Source organism: Pelodiscus sinensis, chromosome 8 (genome assembly GCF_049634645.1).
Source record: "Pelodiscus sinensis isolate JC-2024 chromosome 8, ASM4963464v1, whole genome shotgun sequence".
In the NCBI taxonomy this organism is placed as follows: Eukaryota; Metazoa; Chordata; order Testudines; family Trionychidae; genus Pelodiscus; species Pelodiscus sinensis.
In genome coordinates, this window is record NC_134718.1 from 68,880,662 (window position 1) to 68,908,625 (window position 27,964).

The 27,964-nt window shown below is 44.2% G+C and overlaps 1 protein-coding gene across 2 annotated transcripts in view; it reads left to right on the plus strand.

Annotated features, from left to right (window-relative positions):
• SORCS1 (sortilin related VPS10 domain containing receptor 1) overlaps positions 1-27,964 on the plus strand; it is a 477,135-nt gene that overhangs the window by 273,266 nt on the left and 175,905 nt on the right. For both annotated transcript variants that reach the window (XM_075935517.1, XM_075935516.1), the window contains exon 4: positions 21,614-21,772. In XM_075935517.1, coding sequence (XP_075791632.1) covers positions 21,614-21,772 — 159 coding nt within the window. The remainder of the gene's footprint in view (positions 1-21,613; positions 21,773-27,964) is intronic.

Consider the following 27,964-nt stretch of genomic DNA (forward strand, 5'->3'; position numbering starts at 1 on the left):
TCAGCCAGCTGTGTATTATTTGCATAGGCCTGCAATTTATTTTTGCTTAGTTAAACATAGATGCTTATATACTCGTTTACTTCATAAAAAAATCAGATAGCAAAGTTTCTAGAAAGTTGGTTAGCATGGAGCAAAACTTTTAAAAAGGCTTTTAAAATTAATTTTAATGGGTGAGAGAAGCCGGTTGAGCTTTCAGAATCAGCCAAGTGCTGACATAAAAGCTAACTCATCCAGAGCTCATGCAAATGTTGAATGTTCACTGGAGTTCAAAATCTCTGGTGAAATATATGCTATAGCTCTATAGCAGCCTAACATTGCTGTCAGAACAGATTTGCAAATGCTATGAGTCATGATGACCCATAAACCTAACCAGAAACCTAAATCAAAACTATACTCTGGGTCATGTTATTCTTTTTAGTGGCTTCTTGTCTAAAACCCAGTTCACCGATTAACTCCCCATCTCCTCCCTTGATGATTTTTTTTCAGATATGCCTTTGACTTAGACTTAATAGTGCAGTCGAAGCATGTGAAGCAAAAGCCGGCTAGTGCGAACCCCGTGCCGCGCGGCTACACGCGGCATGGGCTAGATAGTTCGAACTAGCTAGCTATTCCGAACTATCTGTACGCCTCGTGGAACGAGGTGTACAGATAGATCGGAATGGCTACATAGTTCGAACTATCTAGCCCGTGTCGCGTGTAGCCGCGCGGCATGGGGTTCGCCCTAGCCGGCTTTTAAAAATGGCGGCGCCGGCTTTATGCTAATGAAGCCCGGGAAATTCAAATCCCGGGCTTCATTAGCAAGTTCGGTATGCATACATTACCCCGCTAGTTCAAACTAGCGGGGTAGTGTAGACATACCCTGACTTAGTAGGATTTTCCCAACTCTTAACTTCTACAAGCCTGTGGTCATGGCTTCTAGTCCTCACTCCAGCAAGGTGGTCAACAACATGGTCTTGAAAAAGAAAGTTACAAAAATGTTTATGTAAACTTTTCATAACTGCATTGAGACTGGGAATGGAGGCCATAGTAGATTCTTATTTATCAGCAATGTATTGTCCTTGCTGTCAACAGCTATCAAAGCTGCTGTCATTATCCTGAGAACAAGAGACATGTACTCTATAGCAGGAGTATATTAATATAACAGAGTAGTCTTGTATCAAAACAACAGTGCAGGACTCAGAAGGGCTGGAAACAATTCCTAGCTCTGCCACACACTCATTGTGTGAAGCTGGGGAATCATTTAATCTTTTGTGACTCGGCTCTCCATCAGCAAAATAGAAGTAATAACACTTGTCTGGCTCACAGCAGTGTTTTGAAACTAAATTATTTAATAAACGTGAGGTGATCCAATACTATAGCGATGGGTACTATATAAACACATGAGCAGCCAGATACAATTTAATTTTCTGTAAGCCCCAGAATGTGATGCTGTTTCTTTTTAATTACATTTGCTAATTAGTAGTAAAACTGTTCACCATTCCTCCGCTTTTGCATGTGAACAAATGGCAACATCATCTGTTGATTCAAAGTTGGAGGAAATAGAAAAGACAACCCTGTTATTACTTTGATGAATTAGGCACAGATACTGTATTATCATTAGAACTGTTTGACTGCGAAGAAGAAAATACTCATCAAATAAATTATTCAGTGAAAAACAGCAACATTTGCTGATTGACAAATTTCTCGATTAGTATTTCGCTGGCTCTAATTATTACAATGACAGTGCAGTGGATGAAGATGACGATTATCTCAGTCAGAAATTTAAACAGTTATGTGAAAAAGAAATATCTTCGACATTTGCACTAGCTGAGGCAAAATTACGAAGGTGATTCATTCTCCGGTTTTAAGGCAAAAACGGATCACTAGCTGGGGTCAGGAAGAACTTTCTTCACTTTATTACAGGCATGGAGGGGTTTTCACAACACATCTCTGCAAGGCATCTAGACTTGCACAGTGAGGTACATGAGGGGGGACTGTAGCACTGTGCTAGACAGTAATTCCTATTTTCCTACAGGACAGAACATTATCAAAGGAGCAGTGTTCTCCTGATTCTAGACAGGGAAAAAAATAATAAAAAAAAATCAATCCAGCACTGCATCATATTCATCCAAACTCATCTGACTGTGTTTCTATACAGGGTATGACTTTATTCACAGCAAATTAATTCCTTTTTCAGATTGATTCCTCTGCATAGTATTTTACTGTGCTCACCTGGGAGAAGAAAAAAACCCTCTATATTAGCGTTCCGTAAATCTATAACCGCTGGGCTTTGCTAGTGTTTGTGGACAAGTGGTTAGGGGTCAGAGTGGGTTTTGTTCTCCTGAGTTTTATTCCTTGCTTTGCTACTGATTACATCTGTCCTCTTTGGACAGTCACTTAGGGTATGTCTACACTACAGAGTTAGTTCGAACTAACGGATGTTAGTTCGAACTAACTTTCATAGGCGCTACACTAGCGCTCCGCTAGTTCGAACTTAATTCGAACTAGCGGAGCGCTTAGTTCGAACTAGGAAAACCTCATTTTACGAGGATTAAGCCTAGTTTGAACTAGTGAGTTGACCACTCTGGCCAAAACCAGGGAAACTCTATTGCCCCCCTCCCGGCCCCGGACCCCTTAAAGGGGCACGGGCTGGCTACGGTGCCCGTGCCAGGTGCAAGCCTGCCAGCACCCAGCCAGCAGACCCTGCACCTGGCACGGCTCAAGCCAGCCACCCGTTGCCCCCCATCCCTCCCCCTCTTCCCGGGACCAGGCTGGCGGCTCCCGGGAGCTTGCCCGGGACCGCAAGAGGCGGGCACCCGCCTGGGCTAGTGCGTACATCGTGGACCTCATCCACGATCTCCGCACTAGGCACAGGAAAGTGGCCGGCTAGGGCAGGAGAGCTGCCAGCCTGACCACCCAGGAGCAGGTGTGCATGAAAATCAAGGTGGTCCACTGAGACCCTCGACCCTGAGCCCTGAGCTTACAATGGCCGTCCTGGGTCAGACCAAAGGTCCATCTAGCCCAGTAGCCTGTCTGCCAACAGCGGCCAACCCTAGGGACCCTGGAGGGGATGGACCGAAGACAGTGACCAAGCCATTTGTCTCATGCCATCCCTCTCCAGCCTTCCACAAACCTTGGGCAGGGACACCACTCCTACCCCCTGGCTAATAGCACTCCATGGACCCAACCTCCATGACTTGATCTCACTTCCCTTTAAACTCTGTTCTAGTTCTAGCCTTCACAGCCTCCTGCAGCAAGGAGTTCCACAGGTTGACTCTTTGCTTTGTGAAGAACAACTTTCTAGTTTCTAGTTTGAAGGCTGCTACCCATTCCTTTCCTTTGGTGTCCTCTAGTCCTTCTTTATGGGAACTAATGAAGAACTTTTCTGTATGCACCCTCTCCACCCCACTCATGCTTTTAGAGACTTCTATCCTGTCCCCCCTCCGTCTCCTCTTTTCTAAGCTGAAAAGTCCCAGTCTCTTTAGCCTCTCTTCATATGGGACCTGTTCCCAACCCCTGATCATTGTAGTTGCCCTCCCCTCTCCCAGCCTCTCTCTTCCCCTCTCCCACCTCCTTTTCCCGGTCTCCCCCAGTTTTGTTCAATAAAGACAGATTCCATTTTTGAACACAATTGTCCTTTATTTTGTACATCAAGAAAAGGGGCTAGGGAAGGGTAAGTGGAAGGAGGTGAGGGAGGAATGGGGTACGAGCCTCCGATGGGGAGGACTGGGCTGGCTCTTCGGGCTTCTGGGGGTGGAAGTTCTCCTGCAGTCCCCCAGTTGCCCCCTCTCCCCAGATGGCAGCCTGCAGCAAGTGCAGCCGGGCTGATGGCCGAGTGCTGTGATGTGCCCAGTGTGGGCACTCCGGGCACTCCAAGCCAGGACTGCTTTGCAAGCGGGGCACCCCTGAGAACTGTCTGTCCGGGGTGGGGGTCGGGACCCTTTAAGCGCAGCCCTCGGCTAGCCTGAGACAGCATCTCCACGCTCTAAGTCCTCCTCTGATGCCCTGCCGGCACTGCTTCCGGCCATCCTTAAGCCCGGTTCAGGGTCCACTTAATGTGGACATGCTAGTTTGAATTAGCAAAACACTAATTCGAACTAGTTTTAGTTCTAGACGCGTTAGTTCGAATTAGCTTAGTTCAAATTAACTAATTCGAACTAAGTTAGTTCGAATTAACGTTGTAGTGTAGACGTACCCTTAATAATTTTGTGCTTCAGTTCACCCATTTGTAAGATGGGGGCAGCAGAAGGGAAGTAACACCAGTTTCTCTCATACCTACCGCTTAACTACGTACTACAGAAGTGGTAGCAGGCTTAGTCATGCATTTGTGTAAAACACGTTGAGCCTTTCAGTCTATATAATATGTATAAAATATAATCATTGTTATGACCCATGTTGAATATGCCAGCAAACTGCCCAGCTGTGTAATTAACTCTCAGACGATTCTTCAGATCCCATTTTCAGACCCAGCAGCCTTTCTCTCTGGCCTAGGACTCACCTAACTCTCTCTGGAATAAAACAATCCAGTCGTGTTCTCTCAGCTGTCTGCGTTCCCAGTGCTGGTTTGCTCCCCCTGAAATGTATTTAGTGTACTCTTTCCATCACTGCTTTGTCACATCTGCGGTGTGTACCTGTGGAACAGATTGCTGCCTTCCATGACGCACTTTATTTACAGGTTCTGACCGGAGGGCTGTGGGAGTTTTTCGGTACCTGTGTAGGCCAACTGTCTCTCAGAAATATATTGCACTGAATGTTATGATTGCCTTCAACGTGCAGCTGCCGAGCTGCTGAGTCCGTGAAAGCCTTAACACAAACGAGCCTGATTCTGCACTGGCTCAGATCTCGCACCACCATTTTCAGGTGGAGGGGGTTGTGTGAGGTGAAATATCATCTGAGAGGCTGGCGCAAATGATCCTCATGCCTTTGAGGTCAGCAGCATTTGCACCAGCGGAGGATCTGCCAGAGGATTTGGCTGTTGCCGTGTGTTTACATACACGCACGTATGTAGACACACAGCTTTAGGCCCAAATACAGCCAGGTTAATTGACCAATATCTGGAGAGTTCCCTCTGTATAATGGGATGCTCCCCTGGCTCATAGGTCCCGCACTGTCTCCAATGCCGCCTCTCCTCCCAGTTGCTATATAGGCCCCAACATCTTAAAATTACCTTTCTCCAACTTCCAATTTCCATCAAGCATTCCTCAGCTGAGAGGTCCTGTGTATGAACACTCACACTAAAGATACTTACCGTATTTTCCGGCATATAGGGTGACTGGGCGTATAAGACGACCCCCTAATTTTTTAATTAAAAGATAGGGTTTCATCTTATACCCCAGCGCCCCTCCGCCTCCTTTCCTCCCGGTGTCCCTGGTCTGCTGGAGACGGTCCCCAGCCGACCAGAGGCACCGGGAGCAAAGCCGCAGCAGCTTTGCAAAGCCGTGGAGGGGCTCCGGCGGGGGGGCAGCCCAGGCGCACCTGGGATGCTTTCCCCAGGCTTTGCAAAGCCTCGGGGGAAGCCGGCGGCGGGGCATCCCAGGCGCGCCTGGGATGTATACCCGGCGTACAAGATGACCCCCGATTTTTGGGGGATGTTTTTTAACATCAGAGGTTGTCTTGTACGCCGGAATATACGGTAGATATGGTCATCTTTCTCTCTGGCTATTGCTATATATGGTGCCTGTCCCTATGGCTTCTGTAGGATAAGAGGAGTCCTAGAAATGCCTTAGACACACGCTAAATGGATACATTTACAATTGAAATTAGGCATATATTATATACACCAAATCTACAGGTCTGTGGAAGTATTACATCAAAAGTTGCATTGATGGTGAATGGCTCACATGTTTTTGTCACAAACCAAAGAAGCATTTTCTGTTGTTGCTTTGGAGATTGCATTGCATCTTAGGCTATGTCTAGACTGCAAGCCTCTCTCGAAAGAGCCTCTTTTGAAAGAGAGCGTCTAGACTGCACGCGGAATTTCGAAAAAGCAAGCCGCTTTTTCGAAAGAAAGCACCCAGTGAGTCTGGATGCTGTCTTTCTAAAAAGCCTGTTTGCTTTCAAGAACGCCTTCTTTCGAAAGAGCACTTTCGAAAGAAGGCGTTCTTCCTCGTGGAATTAGGTTTACCACCGTCGAAAGAAAAGCCGCATTCTTTCGATTTAATTTCGAAAGAACGCGGCTGCAGTCTACACACAGGTGAAGTTTTTTCGAAAAAACCCCTGAGTCTGGACACAGCCTTAGTGAAAAAACAAAAAACATAAAAAATGAAAAATTATTACAAAATGAAAAATTGACATGTCATTCCAACATAAAGTTGAAACTGGACACTGCCACACTGTTGGAATGTTTCCCAATTTTTTAAAAGAAATTCCAGCAAAATCTGCTCAATTTCAATTTTATATTTAGATGTAGTAAGGTCTGTCAAAGTTTCTCTGACAAGTGTTATTGACTACCATTGAAATGTACATTCAACATAAGACCAAGGAGGTCTGGCACAGACTCTGTCCAACCTGTGGAGAGACTGTAAAGGCACCGAGTAGGAAGGCCTAGGAGAAGGAAGAAAAGCTTTGTGTTGCGTACACTCAGGAATGGGGTTGTTTAGTTTTATTTGCAGTATACTTCAGATCATGCAAAAGTCTGAAGGGAAGATTTATTTGAACAATCCAAGAAGAAAAACTGAGGCAGGCTGCCTGAAACATGACTGTAGGTCATTGTCAGGGGGTGCACGCCCCCAGTGTGCCTCAGTGCCCCCTGACTGTCCTCATATAGCCCCTCTCAGGGCAAGTTACAGTCTGTATGGGTTGCTCATCATAGGCATTTGTCTCAACGGCTCAGCTTACCTAGTTGGCCTCATGATCTGCCCGCAAGCCAGGGGCTTTATTTCCAGCCCCTAGCCAGGGGGAGTCTTGGCTGGCCCTCCTCCAGCCTTTGCTGGTCATCTCCAGCTTGTCTCCCTCCAAGGGGCTCCTGCTTCCTCTGCAGTCAGCCCTCCACTGGCTCTCCCCCTTAGCAAACTGTGCTCCTCCCTTTATAGCTGACAGCTGGGCTCGCCTAGCCACCCGGGCTTCTCTGGATCTCTGACAGCTAGGCTCTCATTAGCCTAACCGCTTCAGCTGGGTTCTTCCAGCCACCCTAAGGCTCAAGACCTGAGCCTTAGGCTTAAAGGCCCCGTGCAGGGCAGGCACCCTGTCACAGTCATGAAGGGGCACCTGGAGATGGCCAGCGTGGTTACAGGAATGAAAGCAAGTACCGAAATAGTAACACCACCTCTTTAAAAGCGCCCGTTATTTCCTGACTTCCCTGTAACCCTTGTTCCATGAGGGTTAAGGCATTTGTCGCAATAGTGCCTTATTTTGAAATTTGGTGCTTTCGACTTAGACTTGGAATAAGCTACACAATTTGCATAGCACAAATTGCAAAGCTTATTCTGACAGAGGGTGCTGTCTAGACGCACGCAACTTGTCCAGGACCTGATTCTAACAACTATTCTTGCAGCTGCTGTCCAGTTGCTGAACCTCCTGGGATCAGCATTTTCACTCCTTTCAGTTGTTGAATTTCCGGAGTCAGCAAAAGCAAAATTTCCTGGTAGCACTGCTTTAAGATAAAATCTCTCCCTCCTCTCCCCAAGGTGTCTTGGAGCCTTGAATTCCTTGCTTATACAGCTCCTGCCACAAAACATATGGGGGCATATTCTGAATCCTGTGAGATCTCATTGATTGCAGAGGAGTTGCCCTGAAAATAAATCAGCACAGAATTTGGTGTGTGCCTGGGAATGCTTTGCATGTTGTTTCACCTGGATGATGGCTGATTTTGGGTGTGAGCTGTCTATAGCTAAGGAATACGGCTGCTTTGTGATCTTGAGAAGGCAAGGAAAATCCAACCTTTTAGTTCTGATGTGTCTTCCAATAACTCCATAATAAATCAAACCATTCAGATATGTGGACATGTCTCTTGGCCATTGTGTATCAAAGCTTTGAGCCAACACAATACTTCCATGATTTCATAGCTCACTAGTATGAAGTCATCCTTATCTTCATGTTTCCCTATTTTAATTCTAGGTCATTTTACCATATAGTGTCTTCTAAGTGCATGTATTTCAGAAGAGATTAATTAAAAACGTATAGCTGCCCTTTCACTGCCAAGCATAATGCATCACTGGCAACTGGGGCTGTCAGAAGCTTAGTACCATAACTTATGACTATGGACCACACAGACAATTTGAGACTTTTAAAATGTTCCTTCAAAGTGGGACAGGAATAGCTTGACAAATCTGAGTCTCTCTCCTCTGACCCCTGACAGAGAATTCCTACCTAATGTAAGGAACGTTCCCACTGGTACTTTGGCTAAATGCCAACTATGCACTGTCTAAAAGCATCCCTAGCAAGAAGAAACATTAATTGTAGGATGGCATAAGAGGGGATAACTAGGAGGAATGGCATACAATTAAGAACAGGGACGCTGAAGATTAATATCCTGAAAAGTCTCCTTTATAATGAACATTATTAAATTTTGGGCTTGTCACCCACTAGATGCGGTATGAGACCCATCACGAGAGTTGAACGTTTATAAGGCTGAATACAAATAAATGGACTAAATGTGCCTGCCACAATGAATCTCCCAGTCCATATAAATCCCAGATTCACCATAAATGGGGTGAAACCTACTCAGCAGCTGTTTGGCCATCAGTTCACCTACCTTGATAATATTCAGTCACCCCTTTTTTCTGTCTCTACATGCGTTTAATCCAGATTACACTGCTTGTGGTAGCTTTATATGTAAGAAGAACATCAACTATCTTTGCTGTAATCCATTTTCAGTGGCTTTTAGGGAGGGATATGTGGGGTAGCAGATTGTACAGAAAACAGGGTCAGAACACCTGGCTTTTCATCTTTGTTGCTGGTCCAGGGAAAGTTACTTTCACTCTCTGTATCTCTCTTTTCCCATTTCCATGGGTTGTATTTCTGGGCTGCAGTCTTTTCTGAAAAGTAACTGTCTCTTACTATGTAGATGTACAGTGCTTAGCACACTCAGCTGGGGCTGTTGGTGGCTTCTTTACTACTTCTATTACTAACCCAGACATGTGTGTTCTCTTTCTGATTTTGCCATGGATACAAACTGTTCCTGGACCAGTTATTTAACCTTTCTTGTCTTAATTTGCCCTTCTGCAAAGCATGTTCACCAAGTTGCGGATTAACTAATTGCTTTGAGAGCCTTGAATGAAATGCTTTATTGGGATGCAAAGCATCAGAGCCAACCTGCAGCAGCGCCAGTCTGATACAAGCTGTCTGATTTCCTGCACCACCTGACTGGCGGCAGGAGTCAGTAGGGTGATACTTACGCTCAGTAGCGGTAGCAGTCCAGTGGCTGCTTAATGCGTTCCTAGCCTACATCTGTACATGATCCTGTATTTTCTGTGTGTAGCCTTTCTGTAGACACAGCCTGCCCCTGCTCAGCCCCCAACTTTTTCCTGACACCTGGCTCAGATGCTTGGTTCCATGTTCTACCTGGGAATGCTTTGGCTTCTGGCACTGACCCTTGGCTTTGCTTCTGGACACACTAGGGATGTAATAATGTAGTAGATTAACCAATAAGTAAAAGCTTATCAGTTAATGCTATAGACTACACGCATTCCCCCCTCCCCTGCCAGTACATTTTTTAGCAGGCTGGCCAGCAGCCTGGCTCAGTCTGGCTCTGCATTTAAAGTGTATTAGGAGCCAGGCGGGCAGGCAGCCTGGCTCAGATCTGGCTTGTTCCAGGTCCGGGAGCTCACAGTCTCCGCAGACTGGGGCTGCTGCCACCCCACGCTGCTGTCTCCTGCCACAACAGCTCCTGTAACACAGGCAGCACAGGGTAACAGGGTGACAGGCAACTGATCCGTGAGGGGAGCCTGTTTTTAATCTGCTCCTGCCTGCCACCACATACTGCTGCCTCTGATACAGAGGTAGCAACGCAGAGTGGAAGGGGGTTCCTCGGCAGTAGGGCTGGAGTGCACTGGCTGCCAACACCATGCCCAGGGACTATAGAATAGTTGAGTAACTGATAAAAATACCGGAGGTTAATCGACTAGTCAATTAACTAATATTTAACATCCCTAGGACGCACCCCATCTGGGTTTAGAATCAGAACATTTGGAACTAGCTCTGGCAATGTCTAAACTACATTCCTCTTTCAAAAGATGAATGTAAATGAGCCCGATCGAAAATGCAAATGAAGCACGGATTTACAAATCTCACACTTCATTTGCATATTCGCGTGACAGCGCTTTTTCGAAATAGGTTTTTCGAAAAAGAAACCAGAGTCTAGACTGCGTTCTTTTGGAAAAAAAAAACTTTTTCAAAAGAACCCGTACTCCTGAAAAAATGAGGTGTACGGGTTCTTTTGAAAAACGGGTTTTTTTTTTTTTAAAGAACCCCGTCCAGACTCTGGTTTCTTTTTCGAAAAACCCTTATTCGAAAAAGCGCTGTCCTGCGAATATGCAAATGAAGCATGAGAATTGTAAATCCTCTTTCGAAAGAGGGATGTACTTTAGACATGCCCTCTAACTCTTGCTCTGACCATTTGGCAAGACTACCAATGAACTGATCGCTCAAACAAGTTAAAATGGTCCAGTAAAGCTAAACTGGTAGATGAGCAAAGAATTCAAAGCAGAGCACTTTAGCAAGGCTGCGCTTTGCTAAGATTTAATTTCTCTGACTAAATGTGCGATACATGTGTAGGTACACTACTGTTTATAAATAATTGAAACTAAACAACACCTCCAAAATTAGCACAGTAGATTATAGGATATAGATTCCACGGCATTATTGTTGTGTTTGCTTGTTTATTTACCTATTCACAAAATACAATGATCTGGAAAGGTCTGAATTAGTCCAAATTAGCAAGGTTCCACACTTGAATTGTCATAATTGTTTTCTAAACTATTTCAAATGATCTGGTCTATTTTTAGCATATTTAAGGCAAGTGGACTGTTAGGTAGCAATGGTAACAAGCAGTAGCCGGGTTTGAGTCAGTGCCGAGCTACTGAATGGAATGCAATGTGCATGTAGAATACAGAGATAAGAATCTCAAATTTGATTTACAAGAGTTTCAACAAGTGAGAAGCTTTATCATTCCTTGTTCCTTACCTGGGAACGGATTGATCCTGGAGCTAATGTTTACATCATGTGATTAGGGGCTCAGACTGCTGGATTCCTCATCCAGCCCAGATACTAAATCATTGTGATTAAAATTCAGCTATGTGCTTAAAGCTTTTACAACATCTCAGCACAACCTAAGTCTCTTTAACACTCACACTGGGACTTTGGTTCTGTATAGTTCTTTGTGCTGGCCTCAAACATAAGGGTGAATGTTGCCCTCTGTTAACATGAGCCTCTGTGGATGAGTTTCCCTACCCTTAATATGGGAATATAAATACTTACCAGCATCTTTGATGTGTTATAAGGATTCCTTAATTAAGAATCATGTTCTCTTTCCTCATTTACCAGGAGACAATAGTTCTATGATCTATGAGTACTCATTTAATTTATGCCATCAAATGCCAGCAATGTCCCACTGCAATATATATTGGACAAACTGGACAGTTCCTACGGGAAAGAATTAATAGACGCAAATCAGATATCCATAAAGGGAGCATACAAAAACCTGGCGGGGAACACTTCAATCGGCCTGGGCATTCATTAACAGATCTTCAAGTAGCTGTTTTGTTACTAACCAATTCCACAAGCCAAATACACAGGGAAGGACTGGAACTAAACTCATTCACAAGTTCGATTCTTACACCCATGGATTGAATAAAGATACTGGGTGGCTGGATCATTATCAACCTACCAAGCTGGTCATCTGAAGAAGTGGGTGGAGCCCACGAAAGCTCATGATACCATCTGCATGTTTTGTTAGTCTTTACAGTGCTACTAGATTATTTATTGTTTTTTAAGTTTATCATGTTATTCATGTGGGCCATATTGTGCTAACAGTTTTTAAACAGAGCTCTCAATTAAAAGTGAGAAGAAGGATGGTCTCATTGTTAAAGCAACTCTGGTCAGGCCTGGGATCAATTCCCAGCTCTGCCACAGATTCCCTGTGGGAACCTTGGGTCAGTCACTTATGGCCAGATTAAGTGCTCCACTCCCACTGATGTCCTTTTAGTACCTCAAAAGAGATCTGTCATCTTTCTCCATCTGTAAAATGGGCCTATAATACTTCCTGTCACCTGTCTTGTCTATTTAGGCTGAGGCTATGACTGTACAAGCACATTTGTTGGTTTAAGTTATGCTACTAAGGGATGTGAACTCCCCACCCTGACCCACATAAGTTACACTGAGGACACGTCTTCACTCTGCGGAAAGATCTCCAGTGCAGAGAGCACCGTGTTGGTGTGGGATGCTGTCCTGCTTGCAGAGGTACTGCCGCTCATTGAGTTGGTTTCATTATCATAGAATCATAGAGCTGGAAGAGACCTCCTGAGGTCATCAAATCCAGCCCCCTGCCCAAGGCAGGACCAATCCCAACTAAATCAACCCAGCCAGGGCTTTGTCAAGCCGAGACGTAAACACCTCTAGGGATGGCGATTCCACCACCTCCCTAGGGAACCCATTCCAGTGCTTCACCACCCTCCTAGTGAAATAGTTTTTCCTACTATCCCACCTAGACCTCCCTACTGCAACTTGAGACCATTGCTCCTTGTTCTGCCATCTGTCACTACTGAGAACAGCCTCTCTCCAGCCTCTTTGGAACCTCCTTTCAGGAAGTTGAAGGCTGCTATCAACTCCCCTTCCCCCCCCCCCCCCACACACACACTCTTCTCTTCTGCAGACTAAACAAGCACAAATCCCTCCGTCTCTCCTCATAGGTCATGTGCTCCAGCCTCCTCTTGCCCTCCGCTGGACCCTCTCCAACGTGTCCACATCCTTTCTATAGTGCGGGGCCCAGAACTGGACACAATACTCTACATGTGGCCTCACCAGAGCCAAATAAAGGGGAATAATCACTTCTCTAGATCTGCTGGCAATGCTCCTCCTAATACAACCTAATAAACCATTAGCCTTCTTGGCTACAAGGGCACTCTGTTGACTCATATCCAGCTTCTCATTCACTGTAACCTCCAGGTCCTTTTCTGCACAACTGCTACTTAGCCAGTTGGCCCCCAGCCTGTAACAATACTTGGATTTTTCTGTCTCAAGTGCAGGACTCTGCACTTGTCCTTGTTGAACCTCATTAGATTTTTTTTGGCCCAATCCCCTAATCTGTCCAGGTCACTCTGGATCCTAACCCTGCACTCCAGTGTATTTACCTCTCCCCTTAGTGTCACCTGCAAACTTGCCGAGGGTGCAATCCATCCCCTCCTGCAGATCATTAATAAAGATGTGAACAAAACTGGGCCTAGAGCCGATCGTTGGGGCACGCTAATAGAAACCGACTGCCGATGGGAGACCTTGGAGATCTTACAGTGGTGCAGCTGCATTGTCACAGCTGTGCCACTGTGCCAGATCTCTTGTGTAGACACGGCCTCAGCTTTTCAGATTAGAGACTGCGTCTTAAGTTGTCCTTGTACAGCACCCACCCCAATAGGGCCCTGATCTCAAGGTTTCTTAACACTCCTGTGATATAAATAATAATAAGATATTGAAAAGTGTTGTACAGTTAGCCCTTATCAGAAGGAATATGGAGTACAATTTCTCTCTGATCTCTTCAGTACTTGACAAATGGTTGGTAAACAGGACTCTGCCGTCTCTGGATTTATGCACAAGTCAGAGTTGGTGGAATGGGATGGTTCTTCTGTCTCTTAAATCGATAGGTTACAGCCCATTATTAAAATAGACACCGTTTAGAGTTTTTAATCTATTCACTGTCTTCGCATATAAAATAGTGTGTATGGAATGCAAAAGAGAGGGGGAGAATGGGCATTATTTAATGAATCATTTTGTTTGAGAAATCAGCCCCTCTTTTGGAAAACAAGCACACAAGAAATGTCACATAAGTCAAGGGAACTGTTTTCAATTGCTTTTTAATATGCCTCTATTTTGGTAAGCACAGGGATAGAGCAGATTAGTCTTTTACAGAGCTTCCAGTGTACAAACAACTAGACACAAAAAAAACTAAGTACAATAACATTTCCAGAGAAAAACTATGATGAGATGGAGTTAAGAGTGAGGGGAAAGGTTTTTTTTTTTTTTTTTTTTTTTTGGTTGGAAAATGTTGATAGATCAAAACTAAGATTATAGGCAAGAAAGTCCTAGAATAGCAAGTGGACCAGTGATTAGGACACTAACCTAGGATATAAGACACCTGAGTTTGAATCCGTGTTTTACTGGGTTCATCTCTGGGACTTAAACCCAGATCTCGCATGTCCTAGCGAAGTCCAGGATTCGCTAGGTTTGCCAGGCGATTGTCTATTCTGAAACATAAAAAGGCAAATACTTATTTTTTCATTAAAAAGTTTCAGTTTCTTCCCAGTGCAAAACGGACCCATTTCTGAAATCTCCACAATATTCGTGGGATGAGAAAATTGTTTCCCTCTCTACTTGAGAGCACATATAAATAATTTAGGATAAAATATATTACAGAGGAGGTGGTGTCGTTTTCCCCAAAATAAGCTTTCTGTGTTCTTAGTGAAGGTTAAAGTTAAAAGGAATACAAACACCACAAAGAAGGAAAATGCGCTGTTTGGAGACCCCATCAGCCTTAACTCTGCTCTGTATTAACAGGGTGCAATAATCAGTGCATTGTATCAGGGAAATCTTGTTATTGTTTTCAATAATATTTTCCTACATTGACAGTAAAAAAGTTCCAGGAAATGAATGATTTTCGCAGCGTTTGCTACGTTGCGAGACAGCTTGCCACAAATAAAACAAAGGGAAATAAAATCTTTCGTTTTGTTCAGCTCTTGAAAAAGAAAAGTTGAAGCTACATACAGAAAGCCTTCAGGGAACAGATTGGGTTTTTTTTTCTTTCTAGTTAAAGACTACCTTGAAGGAAAGAGATCTATTTTAAGAATTCAGCTCAGCTGTAGGGAAAACCGCTGGTTTCCTGGGTGATGTTTCTCTCATTGCCTAAGTGTATTGGGCCAAAAGCACATTTGGTACTGAACGAACAGTTTCTATTCACTTCAGAGGGACTTATGGGTAGTCAAAGATTTTTCACGAGCTGGCCCACCATGAGGAATTGTGAACATAAGAACATAAGAATGGCCGTACTGGGTCAGACCAAAGGTCCATCTAGCCCAGTAGCCTGTCTGCTGACAGTGGCCAGCACCAGCTGCCCCAGAGAGGGTGGACCAAAGGCAATCATCAAGCAATTTGTCTTGTGCCATCCATCTCCAACCTCTGACAAAGAAAGGCCACGGACACCATTTCTTCCCCTGGCTAATAGCCTTTTAAGGACCTAACCTCCATGAAATTATCTAGTTTCTCTTTAAGCTCTGTTATAGTCCTAACCTTCACAGCCTCCTCTGGCAAAGAGTTCCAGAGGTTGACTATGCGCTGCGTGAAGAAGAACTTTCTTTTATTAGTTTTAAACCTGCTACCCATTAATTTCATTTGGTGTCCCCTAGTTCTTCTATTATGGGAACTAATAAATAACTTTTCTTTATTCACCCTGTCCACACTACTCATGATTTTATATGCCTTTATCATATCTCCCCTCAGTCTCCTCTTTTCTAAACTGAAAAGTCCCAGTCACTTTAGCCTCTCTTCATATGGGAATGCATTAGATCTGTAGAAAACCAACCCCAGAGAGGAAAAACTCCTGTGCTCCATTCCGGCCACTGGATGAACATTTACATATCAATTAGTACGTGGAAACAGGTCCAATTGTCCCAAGGCCTGGCAATTCTAAAGTGCCCGTGGCTCCCAGTTGCCATTGGCCTTCTAGAATCTGCATGGGACTGTTACGTGGCCAGCTCTGAGGTCTGGTGGGAGGCAGCATTGCAATATAAGAGAATCTCCATTGATGTAATTGATGTGCAGAGGAGCCAGAAGAAAACATGGGGGGGGGGGGGGGAAGCAAGGTTCTGTGTAACTTACCAAGTCGATGTGGTGTCTCTAACTAATACCAAAGAAAGAAGAAAGCAACAAGATTTGGGCGAAGTGTTTAAAATCCATCAGCTGCACTTCATGTTCATTTGTCACTGTTAGGAAAAGCAAATACTGTTGCTTCCATTTCGGGGGAAGAGGGTGATAAATGGGTGCCTCCTGTTCGGTTGCCAAAGCCTGCGTCAACTCTATTGACTGTTTTTTTGAAAAAAAAACCCACCCCAATTCATCTGAAATGCTGCCTGCGCTCATGGTGCCTAGTATGAGTATGAGAGTTCTGAGGACACGTGGGCCCTGATAGGAACAGAAAGTCATTACCTTTGCTGGGGGAAGCCGAGCCACATTCTGGAGCTTTGTTCCACCTGGTCGTAGACAGAAAAAAGCAGCAACGCCCATTACCGAAAGGACTCCCTCTGGCCATGTGAATGGTTTGGACGTGGCTTTCACTTTTAAAAATCATACAATCGTAGAATCCTAGAGCTGGAAGAGACTTCAGGAAGTCATCAAGTTCAACCCCCTGCCCAAGGCAGGACCAATCCCAACTAAATCAACCCAGCCAGGGCTCTGGGAAGCCGAGACTTAAAAACTTCTAGGAATGGAGATTCCACCACCTCCCCAGGTAACCCATTCCAGTACTTCCCCGCCCTCATGATTTTTAGCTCGACTTGATGGGAAAGATGGGATAGTAGATTATGGAAAAGGAAATTTTGAAGCTAAATACAAGGGCAAAATTCATCACCTCAGATGAAATTAGTCCACCCCACTGGGTCAGACCACATATTCCATTCTGATCGTTGTTACTGCCCACATCCACACTCTGCAAAGTGCAGTGCAAACCCCTAACACACAGACAGTCCCTGCTTGGAGGATTTTATAATCTAAATACTCCAGGATCCTTTCTAAAAAAGGGACCAGTGCCAGGTTGGTCAAAAGATGATCATAGTATACTAGGACTGGAAGGGACCTTGAGAGGTCATCGAGTCCAGTCCCCTGCCCTCATGGCAGGACCAAATACTGTCTAGACTATCCCTGATAGACATTTATCTAACCTACTCTTAAATATCTTCAGAGATGGAGATTCCACAAACTCCATGGGCAATTTATTCCAGTGTTTGACTACCTTGAGGCTACGTCTAGACTGGCATGATTTTCCGCAAATGCTTTTAATGGAAAAGTTTTCCATTAAAAGCATTTGTGGAAAAGAGCATCTAGATTGGCATGGACGCTTTTCCACAAAAGCACTTTTTGGGGAAAAACGTCCGTGCCAATCTAGACGCGCTTTTGCGCAAAAAAGCCCCAATCTCCATTTTTGCGATCGGGGCTTTTTTGTGCAAAACAAATCTGAGCTGTCTACACTGGCCCTTTTGCGCAAAAGCTTTGTGCAAAAGGACTTTTGCCCGAATGGGAGCAGCATAGTATTTCCACAAGAAGCACTGATTTCAGACAGTAGGAAGTAAGTGTTCTTGTGGAAATTCAAGCGGCCAGTGTTGACAGCTGGCAAGTTTTTCTGCAAAAGCAACTGCTTTTGCGGAAAAACTTGCCAGTCTAGACGCAGCATCTGACAGTTAGGAACTTTTTCCTAATGTCCAACCTAAACCTCCCCTGCTGCAGTTTAAGCCCATTGCTCCTTGTTCTATCCCCAGAGGCCAAGATGAACAAGTTTTCTCCCTCCTCCTTATGACACCCTTTTAGATATCTGAAAACTGATATCATGTCCCCCCTCAATCTTCTCTTTTTGAAACTAAACAAATCCAGTTCCTTCAGTCTTCCCTCATAGCTCATGTTCTCTAGACCTTTAATCATTCTCGTTGCTTTTCTCTGGACCTTCTCCAATTTCTCCACATTTTTCTTGAAATGCGATGCCCAGAACTGGACACAATACTCCAACTGAGGCCTAGCCAGTGCAGAGTAGAGCGGAAGAATGACTTCTCGTGTCTTGCTCACAACACACCTCTTAATGCATCCCAGAATCATATTTGCTTTCTTTGCAACAGCATCACACTGCTGACTCATATTCAACTTGTGGTCCACTATAACCCCTAGATCCCTTTCTGCCGTACTCCTTCCCAGACAGTCGCTTCCCATTCTGTATGTGTGAAACTGATTGTTCCTTCCTAAGTGGAACACTTTGCATTTGCCTTTATTAAACTTCATCCTATTTACCTCAGACCATGATGTAAGAAAGCAAGCTATAGTCTCCGGACCATTTGCTATTACACTCCATTTCAATTGTGACTTGTATTATGATTGTTGGTGGGTTGTTACTTTGTTCTGTTTAGTGTTTAATCCTTTCCAGTTTGGATTCTTGCATAATGCCTACTCTCTGGTAAATGGGGTCATATTGTGCTTTCTGTACAGCAAAGAAAAGTCTGATTCATGTCACTAAAGACACCTGAGGTCACCCAGACAAGAAGAATTTAAAAAATCAAGAGGACTTGCCTACATTTATTCACCATGCACATTTTTGTCAGCTCGGACAATGAAACTAGAATAGTCTGCCTTGCCTGTCTCTCCCTTTTCCGCCCCTTCACCACATCTTCTCCCTCCTGGCTTCCAGTCAGTTTCGTTTCTTTCTGGTTCTCATGCTGTCCCTGGGCTCCTAGCTCTGTCTATTTAAATGCAAATGTTTTGTAACTAAGTTTGCTTTTAAGTTTTCAGGTAAGCAGCCTGGGGTTCTGACTCCCCGGTGCATGGTGACTGTGGAAGATGTCACCTTAGGGAGTTCTAACTTATTTTATCCTCTTGAAATGAGGTCCTGTACAGTAGGTGATGAAATAGAAACCAAGGCTAGTGCAAGATAAATCAAGGAAAGAGAATAATGATCATAATGAATGATCACAGATCATTATAGAGAATAGATGAGAATAGATGATCATAATGGTCCCTTCCGACCTTAAAGTCTATGAGTCTATGGATAATGTAAGTCTAGGGTTAATTTGTTTGGTGGCTAGGGTGCTAGCTTTAGGAGACCTGTGTTCCTCTCTCTCCTCCACCGCAGATTTCCCTGTGCGATACTGACTAAATTACTTAGCTTCTCTGCGACTCAGTTTCCCATCTGTAGACTGGGATAATAGCAATACTCTATCTCATGGAGATGTTGTGAAGATAAATACATCAAAGTTTGTGGAAATGGGGTCATGTGAGTACCTAAGATAAAAAGCTGTGAGACTGGAACTGATCTCGGCTAGCTGTGTTCCTTAGAGTCGTAATCCAAAACCCATTGAGGCTGATGGAAAGACTCATTAACTTCAGTGAGCTCTGGAATACGCCATTGATTTGCATTTATTTCTGCTCTAGTTGCTCCAGTGCGGTTAGTGTTCTGCTGTACGATCTTTTCACGTACCCACATCAACAGCATTTCTTTTTAAGTGCATGGTCACACAAGACTAGAAAATTCATCTTGCCTGTTGATCTACTCGTCTGTAGTGGCAATATCACAGAGATCATGTTGGGAGAACGAGGCAGAGAATAGTATGCATCTGGGTGCTTTGGGGTGACACTCAAACTGTTTTGCTTGGCTCATTGATAGCGGATGGACTGTGAATTTCGATTGTAATAATAATTTGTTTTTTATATGCCAGCCAAGATGAAGTCACCACTATAGGATAATGAACATGATTGTTTCTAATGAATATTATAATATTTAGTCCTTATCTAGCCCTTTCCATCAGTAGATCCCAGGGCACTTTACAAAAGGAACTATAATTCCCCCCCATTTTACAATGGGGGCACTGAAACAAGGAGCTAATGTGATTTCACCAAGGTTACAATCAGATTAATAGCAGAGCTGGGTGTAGAATTCAGTTCTCCTGAATCTCAGTTCAGTTCACTCTCCAGTAGGAAACACTGCCATGTGGTTTTAGATATTTAGAAGATTATCTGCCCGCCATCTAGATATACAGAACTTCTATGTATATTGCATCTGTATATATACAGAGATATGCATAACAATATCTATATCTACTGTACTATTCAAGATCTTTATGGGGCCTCCTGAATTAGAATTATTGATCAGTTTGTTATATGCTGTCTTCCACCCCTTCTGCTTTCGGACTTTGCTCACCCCTCTATTCCTGAATGGTCAGTGGGAACAGGAAAAATATTCTGAAATGCATGAACACAGAGTAAGACTCCCACTGTGAAATGCTAGAAGCTGTTCCTTTCAGTTTGGGCTTGTTTAGGAGCTCATTGGTGCCTGGCATTTTCAGAGATTGTAAACTATGCATTTTTAAAATGACACTAATGATACAGAGCTTTAATCTTGTTGCAGGAAAAGGTCTTTCAAAGCCTTGTGTGTTTGCCAGTTGTGCTGACTTGTTCTCTATTCCGGGTGACATTGTTTTTCTCTTGCTGTAAGACTGCAGTCGTCCTCTTTGTGGCTCTCAAACCTGTTTCCTGCCCGCAGAGGCAGGAGGGCAGACTCTCCTACTTCTCTCTGATTCATCCGCCATACAGACCAATTAGTAAGTTAATTGGTGGTGAATGGCCATGGAACTACAAGCCATGCACGCTGTAACACCCTTAGACTAAGCTGAAGGAGCAACTTCACAGAGCAGGTTCTGTTTCTGGTACATTACTGAAACCATAATTCATAGCATAATGGAAATTAGAGTTGGGACGAACCTAGTGGGTTATCAATGTCCCCCTCCCAAAGCAAGTATGCTCCCTGCAAAGCAGGTTATAAAATCTCTAGCAATTACATTTTCCTCCACCTTCTATCTGCAGACTGTTCTGCAATCTAACAGATTCCACCACTGGGAATTTATCTTTCTTTCTTTCTTTCTTTCTTTCTTTCTTTCTTTCTTTCTTTCTTTCTTTCTTTCTTTCTTTCTTTCTTTCTTTCTTTCTTTCTTTCTTTCTTTCTTTCTTTCTTTCTTTCTTTCTTTCTTTCTTTCTTTCTTTCTTTCTTTCTTCAATTTCCTCTGCTTATATAACATGCTTGCATTACTGTATATTGTCCACCTACCCTGATGATTGCAACTCAAAAAGGAAAACAGGAGACCTTTGTGATTTGCTGAATTTCTATTCATGGTTCTGCATATTTGTGAAGTTCTCCTATCCCGGCCTGAGGGGGTGGCGGGAGCTAGAAGCCATGGGGAATTCACCACAGCTGTCCGGAGCCATGGTGAGTTCGGGAGCCAAGTCGTGATTCCCAGTATTTGCTAATTTTTCCATTCATGGTGGTGCCAGGAACGTATCTACCATAAATGAGGAAGGTTTCCTTGTATTGATGTTAACCTTAGCAAAATGTGCTTTGGTGTTGGCTATCCTGGATTCAGAGCTTGTTGATGGTTACAAAGGGGTGATTAGGTTGAACATTTAACCTGTTATAATTAACCCTGCTCATTTTAATTTACCCGACTGTCTGTCTGATTGCTACATACTTCAGATACATGCACACAGACAGTTATCATGTATGGCTTTGCTTCCAGGAAGATTGGTCATCCTTGCTTTGTTCTAACATGTTTGCTACACTCGAGTTGTATAGTCTGATTTTTATACTGTCTGCCTCTAAAAAACATCAGGTTCCCCGTTTTCCTGTAAATCTTGGCTGCTTCCTCATCTTTCCGTTTGACTTCTTTCAATTGTGACTATTTCATCCATATAGATTATGTTGCTGACTGATCCAGAAATTGAGAGCAGTTTACTCATCAGCTCCGATGAAGGGGCCACCTATCAAAAATACCGGCTGAACTTCTACATCCAAAGCCTGCTGTTCCACCCCAAGCAGGAGGACTGGATTCTGGCCTACAGTCAAGATCAGAAGGTAAGAAAAGTCCTTGTGACCTTCTTTACTAATGACGTGACATTTTCTCTTACAAACACAAACCTTTAGTGCTTGTTTTTCCTAGAAGGCCTCTGTGTCTGCATGCACCGTAATTATGAGTCCATTTGCACACCGGCAAGGTCTGCAGCTCCAAATCAGGTTTTTACTGGTGGATGTCAAGTTTGGTAATATTTGCATCATGGGCATTAATTGTGCCGAGGGCGTTTAAGGGAAACAAGGTTGTGCCCCCAAACGTGGAGAATGGGTGTAAGGGTTGGCTCCAAATTGGGCCCTTAATTGTGTTCTCTTCTTTTTAACTATTAGTTAAAACTATTCTTGCCAGGATAGTCACCTTAATCATGTGCAAAGCTGTTCAGTGTAGGTCCTCAGATAATGGTACACAATGTGGATGCATTTCTTGGCACTCAAAACAACTAGTGGTAGCTTCCTTGCTCCAGAACAACAAAGAGTTCTTTTTGCTCCTGCCTGCTTAGCACATTATAAACCAAATGGTTTTTGTCAAAGGAAGAAAATAAGTGAATTGAATCCCTTTTGGAGTCTGCTTATGTTAGTGCAGATCATGTCCTGGCTACAGATGCAAGCCCTAACATTTCAAAAGTGTCTAATGTTTTGAGTTACCTCAATTTTTGGATCAACTTGAGACCCCCTTCAAGGGGCCTGATCTTCCCACAATTCTGAAAAACCAAAGTGCCAAAAATCACTAAATTTGGGCCCAATGAATATTTTAAAATCAGATGTCTTGACAGGCTGTGCTTGTTCAGATTGGTAGACCAATTTAAATCTCAATGTAATGGAAAGTTTTATAGTTCTGTAGCACTGTACGGGGGTTCATTCGTCACAGGGACATCTTGTGGCCTGGTGTCTCCTAATGGCTGGCTTTCACTCTGGCACCCCCTGCTGACAGTCTCTCCTTTGCTCTCTGTTTAACTTGGGCCTTGTCTACACTAACTCTCCCCCTGTCAATCTACCCTACACAATTCCAGTCGACATACTTACCGCAGGGTCTTCCATGTGGTAAGATCAGGAGAAGCTGCTCTCCTGTCAACTCCAGCTACTCTTCTCATCCTGGTGTCCTACCAGAGTCGACGGGAGAGCACTCTGAGATTAATTTATCGTATCTAAGCTGGTGCGACAAATCAACACCAGTGGATTGATCACTGCAGTGTCAATACACCGTGTAGTGTAGACAAAGCCTTGGCCGCTACCAGGCCACAATAGTGCTTGGTCCTGCCATGAGGGCAGGAGACTGGACTCGATGGTCCCCTCCAGTTCTAGTATTCTATGATTCTGTGAGTCTATAATGAATGTCTGCTTCTTTTGGGGTAACAAAATTCCACAAACAAAAGTCCACCAATTAATTACAAGACCTTGTGTCCGGACCTTGTCTCTGGGCCACTGGCCGATAGAGAGACATAGGCCCTTTATACACTGGGTTCACCCCAGGGACTTCACCGGCTTCCTGCTGTTTCCCTGAATATCTCCCAACTTAGTCTCTCTCAGGCTTTCTTCCCTGCTACTTCTCTGGGTTTATGCTTCATTCATGGCCAGGAGCCCTATGCTTACTCTCCATCCTGAATTTCCTCCTCACCATCTTTCTGTTTCTATAGGGTGACTGCCAGACTCCCTCCCTTCAGCCCCCTTCTGCTATAAACCTCCTGCTTGCTTGAGCTTCATAATCAGTCAAGCATGGCTTCCCCTCCAGATGCAGCCAGGGGTCATTCCTGGTTTCTCAGGTCCACATTAACCCATTCAGGGAATATGTGGGGTATGTGGCTCTTCATAAGCACTTTCCAGTCAGGAATTTCAGTGTGGCTTACAAACATAAAAGAATTAATCCTCCCCACACTCATATGGCACAGTATATATTATCATCACCTACAGGAAATAGTGTCTTGGGACTGGTCTACACTAGACCTAGCTACAAGGGTGTGCAAAATCCACGTCCCTGAGCAACACCATTAAGCCGACCCAAGTCCCTGCGTAGACAAATCTAGGTGAGAGTGGAGGTGGATATCCTTCATTGGCAGGAGAGCCTTTTTTGTCAGAAAAGGTAGAGTCTATCTACCTGCCTCAGTAGCATTCACATGTAGACAAGCCCTTAGGTTTTCTAAATGATTCGCCTCACAACGTCAGAACTGAAGCTAAAGGAAATATTGGGAATGCAAATTAAACCAGAAAACCAGTGTCCTGCTAACACTGTGGCCTCATCTCCATTCAAAATACATACGTTCTATCTCCCTAAATGTCCTTTGGGGTCTGAATCACACGGTGTGTTCATCGCTCGACTCTTCAATTCTTGTTGTAGCATGAGCTGCATCCATGTTCTGCCTTAGGAGGTTTCATTCTAGCATAGTTGAAATAATTCCTGAAGCCTGAATGTAAAATAGGAAGAGCCAAAATTCGGCCCATATTTATGCCCATGAAACTCCACTGAAATTATTGCATAGATGCAAATGAGGAGAAGATTTGGTTCCAACAGGATAAGCGCTTTGGTCCCTTTGAGATGAAAGAAACTTTATAATTATAATACACTAACGATTGGTGAAGATCAACGCTGCTTGTAGCAATAAATTTCCCATGTTGAAATAGGGGGTGGATGGAATATACATTTCTGTTGAAGCTTGAGTCCGCCTGCCAAAGTGAGTGACGATCCCGAGTTAGACAACGTATAACTAAGTTTCACTGAATTTATGGTGCACAGCCCCAGAAGGAGATAAAGCTAGACAGCTGGAGACATAATTTCCTAGTTCCAGCAAGCAAATTCTCTCTGCTCTGTTATTCCCTCAGCAATTGCTTTTGCTTTATTTACAGGGATACCACACACCCAGCAGATATGAACTCAGGCTTTTTGGAGGGCCCTGAGGGGGTTAGATGGAACGATGGGGGTTAGTCAGGGTGGCAGAGTTTGTCTGAGTTTAATGTGGGAGGGTGCTGGTGAGAGCTTTATTTAAATAATATTTCAGGGTATGTCTACACTAGCTCATTAGTTCAAGCTAGGAAGGGAAATGAGGGAAAGCGGAGTTGCAAATGAAGACCGGGATTTAAATATCAGGCGCTGCCATTTTTAAATCTCCCTTAGTCCGAACTCTGTGCCCGCAGCTACACGCGGCACGGACTAGGTAGTTCAAATTAAAGATCCTAATTCGTACTACCGTTACTCCTCGTGAAATGTTGTGACCAGCCTGAATTCAGTTTGCCATCTGAGTGAGTCCTATTAGCCTGGTTGCCAGCATCACAAACCCCCTTCACTAGTCAGATTAATTTGCCCCCTTGCTTCGGAAGAGAGCCAAGGATTCAAGGAACATGGATAATGGGCAGGAGAGGAGACTGGATTAACACGAAGCTGGGATCATTCCATACCTGGAGGCATTTCCTCCGACTGAGGACTTAGGTAGAGTGCCCAGGCAATGTGGGGGAACGTACATGCCGCTCATGCTGTGGCTCTTCTTTGGGCAGAGGACTTTAGTACGCTAGGCTAACAATCCAGTGCCATTTACATGAATTAAATTTGCTTGATAGGTTTCAGAGAGAGCATCAGAAAACCAGCTGCTGCCTGTTCCAGCTGCTCTGATTACATTCATTTTTCCAGCTGAAAGTACAGTCGGTATGTGGTGAACCCACCACTTAATTGCAGCGCTATTGTGCACGTCTCCATTCTCTGCATAAGAAAAGTTACCGATCAGAAGAAAACTCCAGGCACAGTAAAACATCGCTAGGGACATACAAAGTTGTTGGGTGCCCTGTACATTTTAACGAGGGTGGGTTTAATCAGCTCATACAGTAAGGCTATGTCTAGACTACTGGGGGTTTTTTTCAGAAAAAAGTGGCCTTTATCGAAAAAACTTCACCTGCATCTAGACTGCCGCCATGCTCTTTTGAAATTCAATCAAAAGAACGTGGCGGGGTTTTCGACCACAGTAAACCTCATTTTACGAGGAAGAACGCCTTTTTTCAAAAGCGCTCTTTTGAAAAAAGGCGTTCTTGACCGCAAACAGGGCTCTTTCGGAAAAGAGAATCACTTTTTCGAAAAAGTTGTGGCTGTCTAGACGATCTCTTTCGAGAGAAGCGTGTAGTCTAGACGTACCCTAAGGGGCTGTTTTGGGGGGGTGTTACTTGTATCTTTTTTTGCTATACAGTCTTAAATAGTAGCTGGTGTAATTAGGACACAAATTAAAAACCTCTGTTGCATACAGAGACACCTTCCCCTGTTCAGATGGGTTGCCACTCAGAAACAATGGCTAGAATTCATCCCCAAGTAGCTTACCTCTTTGAAGTGATGAAGTGCAGGTGGAACGGGAGGGGTAAATCATGTGGGGGAAAGCGTAGAGTCCTAATTGCACGGCTCAGACGAAATGCCTAAATGCACTCAAGTGCTGAGTGACAGCAGCCGGGGTGGAGAAGCTGTTTTAAAATGGCCCTTCTAGATTCCTCGCTGCTCCTTTGATGTTTTAAATGGCATCTTGAAAGCAAGGCAGCCAATTTAAAGGGGACAGTCGCTGCCAAAGAGACATCTCTAAATGAAAATATTGTGGTGAATGGCCTTAATATTTGATTCCAGATGTCTGAGTTTCTTTTAAGTGAGTTTAGTTCCTGGGGGGAAAAGTACAAAATGAAGAGTCTTGGAGATAGAAATTTGGGCTGGTGGTAAAGGCACTGAACTTTGATTCCAGAAATCAGGTTTCTAGTCCTGGACTGAGTGACAAACTTCCTGTGTAAGCTTGGAGAAATCACTTCAGTCACTCTCCGTTTCTTTGTTCCCCATGTGTAAAACTGGGATTGTAACACTTGCCTTCCTGCGGAGCACTGAAGATAAATAGACAAATAGAACTCTCTGTAGGACAGCTAGAAGACTTGCCCAGCATTGCCTGGGGTCCTTTATGGCTGGGGAGGGAGTCTCATACACTGGGGTTTTCTGTCCACCCAGTTTCCCCCGTCCCAGCTGCCAGTGGTCTTCTGTTTCCTCCCCAGACCTCCCGGGTGCCAAAGTCCTTCTGTCTCTTTCCACTCTCCCCTACTTACCGGTTCATATGGCAGGCAAGATGGTGAAGCTCTGTCCTTGCTGGCCACTCTCTTGAGCTAAGTCTACGCTGCGGCAGTTTGTCGGAAGAGGAAGCCCTGTGTAGACAAGGCCATTTGTCGGAAAACCCTATTTTGCGCAAGATCCCTTATTCCTTAAAAAATGAGATTTACGGGATCTTGCACAAAATGGTTTTTTTTTCTGACAAATAGGCCATCTACACAGAGCTTTTTATCGCAAAAACCTCTTCTGCAAAAAGAATCGGAAGAGAATATGCAAATGAGAGCACGAGATTTGCAAATGAGCACTCCATTTGCATTTCCCCTTGTGACAAACTGCCGCAGTGTAGACGTGTAGCCTTGGTGGTGTGGCTTCGCCTAGTGGCCACTCTGAATATGACATCCCTCCTCTCTCTGCTCCCTTTAAGGAAAACAGTCCCATTCCTGGCACCTCCTGTTTTCTTGGCACAACCAAGCTCTGCCCTTGCTTTCAGTCAGGATAAAAGGAAGCTGCCTACTGATTTTGGTGGAGTTCTTGAAAAAAACAGACTGACAGATGGACAGACAGACACAGATTTCTAAAATATGTAGCTAGATGTGACAGGTGAATCACAGGAACGGGTAGTGGAAGTACAAGCTTCCCATGTGTTGCCCCAGTGGTTTGCTTTGAAAGATGAGCAGTTCCTGTGTCTGTCAGCAGACATGCTTATTGCTGTACAGGTGAGACTGATAATTAGCACACTTGCGTTAATGTACTTTTTGAGGTGGGCATTTGTCCTCTAGGTCCTGATCCAAAGCCCATGGACATCTTTCCATCAGGAGCTAGTGGGGGATACATTGTATTTAAGCCCTGTCTCCTTGAGTTTATTCATTCATTCAAAGGAGAAAATAATCCACGGTGCACAGAGAATACAAAATGCAGTTTTGTGAACTCTTGTAGGGTCCGGGATGAAGGGAAGCCATTTGGTCCATGAACAAGCTGGATTAGTTTAGGTCGCGCCAGTCACAATAACGGGGAATGGATTTAGTGGGGTGAACCCATAAGCCGTTCAAGTGGGAATAGTGGTGTTCAGAGTCAGGAGTAACAGAACAATCACTCCCCTGTGTGAGCCAATAGGTGTCAGCGATGCAAGGTTGTGCATGGAGGGAGTAGGC